Raw genomic sequence first — 10,381 nt, forward strand, 5'->3', positions numbered from 1 at the left:
TCCGTTTCTCCTATTTTCGGGCAGTTTTCACATCAAGTGCAGTATTTACCATGGCTAACAACAACACAGATGTCTTCAAGATGTTTGCTACTGAGGACAGGTTGGATGGGAACAATTACCCTATGTGGGCTTATATGATGCAACACGTTCTTGTGTCAAAGGGGGTCTGGAATATTGTGCAGGGCATTCATGTACATCCTGGTTCTAAGGATGTAGGCGATGTTGAGGATGTTGCAGGTCTTGCTGCAAGGATTGCTGCTATTAGAGTTGTTTTGCCTACGGTAGAACAAGCTCGTTGGGATGTAAAGGATGCGCAGGCTCATGCATTGATTGCGTTGTCTGTGAAGCGCACCATTGTTCCTCACATCCGTTCAACAAAATCTGCAAAGCAGGCTTTGGGATATTTTGGATGGTCTTTACGCAAGTCGCAATGAGGCTAAAATTGCTTCGCTGCGTAAAGAGCTGGAGTCGAAGATTATACATGAGGAAGATGATATGGACACTTTCCTTGCTAGTGTCAAGGATATCAATGAGCAACTTATTTCTGCAGGTGAAGTCATTTCAGACAGTTCCCTTGTGCAAACTGTTCTTGATGCCTTACCAGATTCTTACCAGACTTTCGCTAGTACTTGGAGACTTATGACCCAAGGAAATCCAAAAGTTGTCAAGTTTGATGCATTATGCACATTGCTATTGCAAGAGTCACTTTCCAGAACAGGACTAGACAGCGTGCAGTTAAACAGGCTTTTATTGCTTCTCAAAGAAAGGGTGGTAACAGCAATGCAGCCACTTCTTATGGTTCTGAAGCGAGTGGCAAAACTTCTGTTCCTAATGCTTCTGCTGACAGCACTTCATCTGGCAATTCAAGTGATAAGGGCAAAAAGAAGATGCGTTGCCATTATTGTAAAGCTAATGATCACTTGATGAAGTTGTGTCCTAAATTGAAGGCCAAAGAGGCTAAGAAGAAAGAGGGTGGTTCCACTGCAAATGCTAGTTCCACTACAAATGCAGCCATTGTTGAGTCTTCTGTGAAAGGAGACTGTGTTGCTAATGTTGATGCAGTATGGGCTTTTAGCGCAGAGTGCACTTACAATCCTGCTGTCCATGATGCATGCTTGTCAGTTGCTGCAGATTCACATGTGTGGTATTTCGACAGTGGTGCTACAAAGCACATTACCTTACATCGTGAATTGTTCACCTCTCTCGAGTCTGTCCCTCATGGAAATTCAGTCACTTGTACCAACAATGCCTCTTATCCAGTTCAGGGAGTTGGAAAGATTGTGCTTATTGCTGCAAATGGCAGTTCCTTACTTATTGATGCACTTTATGTACTTGGGATCAAGAAGAATCTCTTGTCGGTATCCGCACTTGCTAGACTTTGACTTGTAGTCAAGTTTGTGGATGACAGATGTACAGTTCATGATCTCAGTTTTGGTAATGAAATTGTTGCATCTGGCCTTTTGTGTCGTGGGCTATATAAGCTCACTTTGTATGACAAGTGTGGACAAAATTTTGCAAATGCTGTTGCAGATTCAAGGGCTATTTCATATGCAAAACTTTGGCATGCACGTTTTGGTCATCTGAATTTTGCCAATTTGTTGCGTTTGCTGAAATCTGATATGGTTGCTTCTTTGCCGCATCTTGAAGCACCTGTCAAACATGTTTGTGAAGGCTGTATCTTGGGTAAGATGCAGCGTTCTAAGTTTCCAAAGAATGGTTCAATTCGGGCCACATGCAAGTTGCAGCTTGTGCATAGTGATGTTTGTGGGCCCATGCAAACTCCGTCCTTGGGCAATTATCTTTACTTCGTGACTTTCATTGATGATTACTCCAGGCATGCATGGGTATTTCCGCTTAAAGCGAAGTCCGAAGTTTTTATGTGCTTCAAACAATTTCTATCTATGGCTGAAAATGTCTCGAAGTATACTATGGGCACCATCCGTTCCGATCGAAGGAGGGAGTATATGTCTCATGAATTCAATGCATTTCTGGCTAGTTGTGGGATAAAACACCAATGTACAGTGCCTTATACACCTCAGCAAAATGGTGTTGCTGAGAGGAAAAACAGGTCACTTACAGAAATGGCACGAAGTATGGTCAAAAGTCAAGCTTTGCCGCATTCTTTTTGGCTTGAGGCCATCATGTGTGCCACTTATGTACTAAAAAGGTGTCCTACGAAAGCTTTGTTGTCTATTACTCCATATGAAGCATGGCATGATAGAAAGCCTTCAATTGAGCACATGCATGTTTTTGGTTGTTTGGCATATGCTTTGGTGCCAACAAAACAGCACAGAAAATTGGATGATAAGGCTCAAACGTATTTTTGTTGGTTATATGCTGAAAGCAAAGGTTACAGGTTGTATCATTCGCAAACAAAACGTATTCTAGTTTCACGGGATGTAGTGGTTGTGGAAGATTCTGTTCAGCCCTTGTTGTCATGTACTAGAGACAGTAATGTAAGCTCACAGAACATTTATGACACTTTGTTGCCTCTTTTTAGTGGTGGAAATACGAATGTAAGTTCCAATGAGGCAAATGTACAGCCTATGGGGGTTTCTCAAAATGTTACAGATCGGCCTATTACTGATGCAATTGTACATGGTGTACTTGATGAGGAAAGGGCTGAAAATGAGCAGGCTAGAGGTATGCCAAAATGGTTGGTGCACACTTTGCGTGACAGTAAATTGGATGCACCTTTGTCTAGTCGTACTCGTTCAGGCTCTCGCCATGCATCTTATGCATCAGATTGTTATGCTTTGGCTGTGTTTAGCTTACATGATGTTGAGGAGCCTCTGTCTTTTGATGAAGCACAGGATTCAGAAAATTGGATGGCTTCCATGCAATCAGAATATGATGCACTTATAGAAAATGACACATGGACTTTATGTAATTTGCCTTCTGGCAAAAAGGCCATTGTTACGAAGTGGGTTTACAAGTTGAAAGGCAAGCCGGATGGTGAGATCGATCGCCATAAGGCTCGACTTGTTGCAAAGGGTTATGCACAGCAAAAAGGCATAGATTATGAAGAGACCTTTGCTCCCACTTGTCGTATGACTACTGTGCGTTTTCTATGTGCATTGGTAGCTCATTTTGGTTGGGATGTACATCAATCAGACACTGTAACTGCTTTCTTGAATGGTGACATATTTGAAGAAGTTCATGTAACGCAACCTCGCGGTTTTGTCATAAAAGGACAAGAGGACAAAGTGTGCAGATGTAAGAAGGCTTTGTATGGGTTGAAGCAATCTCCCCGTGCTTGGTATAAGAAAGCTAACACTGATTTGGTCAAACGAGGCTTTCGTAACAGTCCAATAGAAAGCACATTGTATGTAAAGTGTGAGGGTGATGTACTTCTCATTGTGGTTCTTTATGTCAATGATTTGCTGATCACTGGACCAAATGAGAGACATTTGCTGAAGGCTTCTTTGTATGCTACTTTCAAGATGAAAGATTTGGGGCTGTTGCATCATTACTTTAAGCAGTGTGATGGTGGTATTGCCTTGTGTCAGAAAAGTTACATAGAGACATTGCTATGTAAGTTTGGACTTGAGGATTGCAAACCTATTGCCACTCCCATGGAAACAGGTTTGAAGTTGAGTCTACATGATGCTTGCGATCCTGCTGATGTCACTCTTTATCAAACTCTTGTTGGCTGCCTCATTTATGTATGCAACACGAGTCCGGATATTCAGTTTGCAGTCTCACAGGTCAGCAGATTTATGCATAGCCCAGAATCTAAGCCTTGGCAAGCTGTCAAGAGGATTTTCCGCTACCTTAGTGGCACTTTACATCTTGGCTTGTTTTATCCCAAGGGGGGATCATTGCCGCAAGACTTACATGCTTTTTCGGACTCAAATTGGGCTTGTTGTTTGACACGCGAGTGTCCACAAGTGGTTTTTGTTTGCTTGGCAGTTCATGTATATCTGGTTGAGCAAGAAGCAACCTACTGTGGCCACTTCGAGTTGTAAGGCTGAGTACAGGGCGGTCTTCACAGCTACGGTTGAGTGTGTATGGCTCAGACGCCTTATGGTTGATTTGGGTGTTGGACAGTACACTGCCAACACTATCTACACTGACAGTCAGAGCGCATTGGCAGTTGCGAGGAACCCAGTTTTTCATGCTCGCACAAAGCACATTGAGATGCATTACCACTATGTCAGGGAGAAGCTCTCAGCAGGAGAGATTAGCTTGGCTTATGTGCCAACACAGGACAACCTTGCAGATCTTTTCACAAAACATGTGGTAGTAATGTGTGTGAACACATTAGGACCGCCGGAGCATTTTTTCCCTCTTTAGGAGGTTTTTTCCCCCGAGCATTGTATATATGCCCATCACTCTAGGGCTATCTATCTTTCCATTGCACACTAAGTAACACACTCTCTATTGTGTGCCTTGAGCTTCCTCGTCTTCTCCAAGCTATGTGCATTTCTCTGCAACCCTAATTCCAACAAGTAGCGGGATATTGCATATGGGATGGCTACTTGATGAAGAAAACGATGTTGTGCGTTATACAGCCGTTGAGTAAAAAGGTTCTGACTGAGTGCTATTGTCCACCTTTTACGGGTCACCGCGGCATTGACACCACCTTGAAAGGTGTGGAGCGTTACTTCTTTTGGTCGAGACTCAAGAAGGATGTGGGTGACTTTGTACGCAGTTGCTTAGTATGCCAAAAGGTAAAGTTTGACAGGCATAAGGCACAGGGATTGTTACAGATCCTTTACCCATTCCCACCGCCCCTGGGAAAGTATTGCAATGGATTTCATTTTTGATCTCCTGAAGACACAGAGTGGGCATGATGGCATTTGGACTAGCATCGACAAATTTAGCAAGCAAGCTCACTTCATTCTAGTGAAGAAAACAGTCAAGCCAGATCATTTCATTGCACATATTTTCAGACTACATGGCATGCCTAAGACAAGAGTCTCTGACAGAGATCCCCATTTCACGAGTTTGTTTTAGAAGGCTATTTGGGAGAACATTGACACATGGTTGCAGTTCTCGTCATCATTCCACCCGCAGACAGATGGGCATTCTGAGATTGCAAATTCAGTTTTTCTTGATTTATTGAAGTCTTACATTTCTTATTAAAAGACTCAATGGGAAATTTTTTTACCCTTGGTGGAATTTGCCTACAATAACACGATCCACTCTTCAACGGGGAAGGCGCCAATTGAGATCATTGAAGGTGCTCTGAAGGTTCCACCCTTCCTTAGCACGAAAGATAAATCTTTTGAAGCCGATCAATACACGAGGGACTTGGACACTGCTTTTGCCAAGGTCGGGGAGGCTTTAACGAAATCTTAGGAACGACACAAGAAGGCAGCAGATCAACACCGTCGCGATTTGAAATTAAAGGAAGACAACTAGGTGCTCTTACGTTTTGAGAAGGCACGCCTAAGAAAGAAAAAGGGAAAGGAGCGGATTTTCCAAAGCTTAGCATGAGGTAGCCCTTTACAAATAAAAGAAAAGATAAATGATGTCTCCTTTAGACTGATGTTGCCCGATACTTGGAAGATTCGCAATGCTTTTCATGTGAGTCTATTGAAGCCTTTTAAAGGCAATGTGCCCGCAGACGGGGAGCCAGATGTGCAACCCGAAGTGGAGGAAAGCGAGGAGATACTCGTTCCAGGAACAGATTTTGCACACAAGGACAGAAAGATAAAAGGTAAAGTGATTAGGCAGTTCTTGGTTAAGTTCAAGAACTAACCTGCATTGGATGTGAAGTGGATGGGGGAGGAGGACCTAGTAGATACTCCTCAGATTTTGGAACTTTACCTTGAAGCATTCGGTTTAGCATAGTCTACTCCGATAGAACCCCGATTTCAGCGAGGGTGAATCTAGTGCAACGGGTTTGCACAAGAGGAGAGTCACTCCACTCCTTTGTCAACGGATTACTCCGATTTTGAATAGAGTCACTGATGTCCCCTTTGGGTTTCATGGATACTAGAGGGCTAAGTAGTATTCTCTTGTATGACTTTATAACTGGAATTCCCAAAAATGAAAATGATTGATTTGTACTTGACTTGTTTGAGTGCAGGAACTAAAAGATGAAATGACTGCAGCATTTCGGTCTCATAAATCTCTATAGACATGATTGCAACGAGAATTAGTTAATCGGGCATCCATGAGGTCCGGAATGGATCTAGATGCGATTGCTAAATATGTTGCCGATTAGTCATGTTCTGAGATTTGGAATGAATTTTGTATCTGGTTTGTCATGTGATGTCAAGTGATGAGATTGTCGTCTTATACAAGTGCTAGATGTGTCGTGTTTAGTGCGTCGATACTAACAGTCAGTGTCTACTAAGACAGTTTATGGCTTCTGTTTGTTTTGCAGGCCTAATTGAGCGATTACAATTCTTTCAAGAGGGGGATATTACACAAACTGGTGACGTGGTAGGCCCCTGGACATGAGTACTTACACACACCCTGCGGCAAAAATGCCACGTGGCAACAGTATAGGCCCCGAAAAATGCACCGATAGGCTGATGTGGTAGTGCCGTATGGATCTCTGTAAATTCCGCTGACATGCTGATGTGGCAGTGTACGGAATTCCGTGATTTCCGTTGACACGCCGTACGGAAATTGCATAGGCTGATTTTGGCAGCGTTTGTTACAATTGCTTTTGAGTTTGAGAAGCTTTTGAGTTTAAACTGATTTTGGGGCTCTGCTTTTGGGCATCCCTTGTAAGAATAAATAAGCCTAAAGGGCTCACTTCTCTGGGTGTGTGGACGCAGAGACTGAGAGTGAGCACCCACGGGCTCTCATACTTTGCACACAGATTAACATAAAATGAAATACTGAAAGGGGCGTCAGTCTTTGGGGCCAATACCTCTTGGGACAGAACTATGCTGGGGCCGTGTCGTTTTTTTTGTGGACTATTTTGAAGTGATTCTTTGCTGTGTCGCGGTAGAATCTAGACTTGGGGTGTCCAAGTTTGTTACAGCCGATGCCCAAGTTGATCGCACCAAGATCTCCTCAGTTTTGTGGCAGGATTGTGGCTCAAATGGCCTAGAGCTTCAACGACTCGCTAACCGCATCCTCAACCAAGCGGTTAGCTCCTCTTGCTTAGAGCAATTGTGGAGTATTTACAACCACGTTGCATCTAGGAAGAGAAACCGACTTGCCGCGGAGAAAGCAAATGATCGTGTATATTTGAGTGCAAACTTGCGTATGCTTTGCGAGTCTATATCCAAAATGGCAGATCCCTTTCTACAGTGGTAGATGGAGGCAAAGGCTGAATTTTCCTACTATTGACAATAACAATCTTTGCATCCCATAATCAACTATCTCATAAAGTGCACACACAGAGAGAAATAAAAACAGAAAGACGAGCATTGTCTTACTTAAATAGCTCAACAAAATTTTGCACAAACTTTTCTTCTTCAGGGGTTCTGCCTTCAAGGTTGAGAGCTCCTTTCTCCTCCAGCAACAACCTTGTTTGCTTAAGAAGCATACTTGTTTCCAAAAGATCCACCGCATCCTCAGCTTTTGTTTGTAAGACCTACACAAACAAAATATCTCTCTCTCTCTCTCTCTCTCTCTCTCTCTCTCTCTCTCTCTCTCTCTCTCTCTCTCTCTCTCTCTCTCTCTCTAGCAGTATCTGCATAGCTTGCCTCTGTATTTCGCAGAATTGAAAGCATTCTGTATGTTAAATCCTTCTCTCTCTCTCTCTCTCTCTCTCTCTCTCTCTCTCACACACACACACACACACACGCACACACACCGACACGCAGGTCAAAGTTGAGGCAGGAGACAGATACGTACGTGTTGGATGACATGATAGAGGTGCGAGAATACAGAGTCGCCATTGGTGGTACTCTTCTTCTGCAGAAAAGCAAGTGCCTCTTCGACGCCCATCTCTTGTCCCTACGTCTCCTTCCCTCTCAAACAGTTGGTCTTCAGCAGATTCGGTGGACGTTAAGATAGTGGGTGCGATTAAACATGGTTCAACCCTTGAGATATGTGGGCGCCATGCTGCGCTTTTTTATAATAATAAAAAGGGAAAATTATCAAAATACCCCTCTAATTTGTGGAAATTCCCAAAATACCCTTCAAATTTCAAAAATTCCCTATGTACCCCTCATATTTTGTCAAAAATTCCCAAAATGCCCTTCAAATTTTCCAAAATTCCCAAAATACCCTTGGTTGTGAGAGTAAATTTATCCGACGATAAAAAAATATGTCTCTTTTCATAAGAAGACTGATTGTCTATCAATACAAGATACTAAAACTAGAATTTGACCTGCTTATGTAGGCTTTGAAGATGAATAGCTTCATTATTTTTAGACATAATTGTCTTTTTTTGGGAGGTAGTTTGTGACAAATTACATGCTAAGCACTAAACAACAAATCTCCATTGTCAAAAAAGAATAAAGATTAGGAAATCGTGAACAATCCAACTGAAATAGATAGAAGGGTATTTTGGGAATTTCCATAAATTAGAGGGGTATTTTGGTAATTTTACCTAATAAAAAAGATAGTGGAGGCTTCGGTAGATGTCAAGCCAACTAGTCTTGCTTAGTGGCCTTGATGTGAAAGTTTGATGATGCGGTTTAGTATTGATGTGTTCATGCACTTTATTGTTGATGTGCCGATGCATTTTAGTATTGATGTCATATACTTTAGTGTTGATGTGCTTCAAATTTTCTTTGAGCACCTACTTCTTCCTCTCCACCTCATTTCTTCTACTTTTTTGGATACTTTATGATTCTGAAGTGTATATTCAATTCTAGATGCTTCCAAAGCTCAAATTATAGCGGGTTTTTTACATTGGCACTAATTATTGTTCACTATCCTACTCAAATCCTTGGATGCTACATACCTCTGTAAGAATTTGGACTTGTAAGATGAAGATGAGTCTCCCTTGCACAAAAATCGAGTGGTTGAACTAGCCTTAGACTACTCATATTTCGCACCAGGAGGACACATCTTCATCTTTATCTCACAAACTTTTTACGCATGTGTCCTCCTTATGCAAAATACGAGTAGTCGGACACCAAATACTCATATTTTGCGCAAGGAAGAGACATCTTTTTTCACAAACTTTTTAAACATGTGTCCTCCTTGCACAAAATATGAGTAGTCAAACTGGCCTCCAACTACTCATATTTCTCGCAAGGAGGACACATCTTTTTTTACCAAAGGTTTAAGACATGTGTCCCCTTTGCACAAGAATTGAGTAGGTAGAGTAGCTTTCGACTACTCATATTTTGTGCAAGGAGGATACAACTATTTTTTCAAAAAAAATCAAGACATGTGTCCCCTTTGCATGAAATTGAGTAATCGAACTAGCTTCCGACTACTCTAATTTTGCACGAGGGGAACACTTTTTTTTTTGGAACTTTAATACATTGTTTCTAATACTAGAATATAGTGTTGTACTTCTTAATTTGTAGGTTTGAGCTCTAGTTATGGCAAGGACCAAACAATTTGCAAGGAAAGTCCATTGAGAAGATATCAAACCAGGAGATGTCAAAGGAGCACCCAAGGAGCTAGATAAAGGTGAGAGCTCAAAGGGAGGGAAATGTGTTCCACCCTCAAAGCAACCAGCCCAAATGTTAGTTGATATGAAACCCCCACTTGCAAAGAAGAGGATCTTTTCTAAAAATGTGAAATGTTTGACGAAGATTAGGAGAGCACAGAAGGCCCTTACAGTTGCAATTCCTAGGCTACCTTTTCAAAGGCTCTACAGGCAGGTAGCAGAGAAGTTTAAGATTGATATGAGATGGACAAGAGGGTGTCGTGGATTGATTGAAAGAGGTTGTTGAAGACTTTTTAATTGAGCTCTTTCAAGATGCATACATATGTGCATCTCACTCTCACATGATAACATTATGAACAAATGTATTATTATCTTGAGGAGATTAAGGTATAGATTCAGTAGAATTCTTGAACCGGTACCTCTACACGATGAGAAAAACTTCAAAATCCTCAAAATACCTCCATCAAGAAAGTTGAAAGAGCCTGAAGTGGTAATTGAAGAGATCATAAAGGAGGAGAAGGATGTTTTGGAAGAAGGGGAGGAGATGAAAGTTGATAGGGAGGAGCTAGAGACAAAGGAGCTAAGGGAGATTGAAGCTCAACTCCCTTCACCGTTGAGAAGTGTCAATCCCAATGGCTTCAAGGTGGCTGCCTCCTAAGAGAAAGACCTTCTTCAAACGAAAGATTATGTTTCCCTGTATGTTGGGTCTGTTGAAGACTCACAAAACAAGATCAATGACTCTATTGTCTTGGCATTCTTGAGGCTTGCCTTCCAACCTAGCTCCTTGCATTGAGGAATTTAATTGACGGTTTATAAATATTCTTTGCATTTTCTTTGTAGACTATTAATGCATGATCATAATTTGGATGCCCAAAGTGGTCAACATAAAGTGGATGT

The 10,381-nt window shown here is 41.9% G+C and overlaps 1 protein-coding gene across 2 annotated transcripts in view; it reads right to left on the reverse strand.

Annotated features, from left to right (window-relative positions):
- LOC147461662 (flagellar radial spoke protein 4-like) overlaps positions 1-7,938 on the reverse strand; it is a 61,869-nt gene extending 53,931 nt beyond the window's left edge. For both annotated transcript variants that reach the window (XM_086509149.1, XM_086509150.1), the window contains exons 1-2: positions 7,768-7,938; positions 7,347-7,504 (exon numbers count right to left, since the gene is read on the reverse strand). In XM_086509149.1, the coding sequence (XP_086365275.1) occupies positions 7,347-7,504; positions 7,768-7,860 (251 nt within the window). In that variant the 5' untranslated portion in view covers positions 7,861-7,938. The remainder of the gene's footprint in view (positions 1-7,346; positions 7,505-7,767) is intronic.
- Positions 7,939-10,381: the final 2,443 nt, after the last annotated feature.

This window comes from Adiantum capillus-veneris, chromosome 3 (genome assembly GCF_014529385.1).
Source record: "Adiantum capillus-veneris isolate H3 chromosome 3, ASM1452938v2, whole genome shotgun sequence".
NCBI classification, from domain to species: Eukaryota; Viridiplantae; Streptophyta; class Polypodiopsida; order Polypodiales; family Pteridaceae; genus Adiantum; species Adiantum capillus-veneris.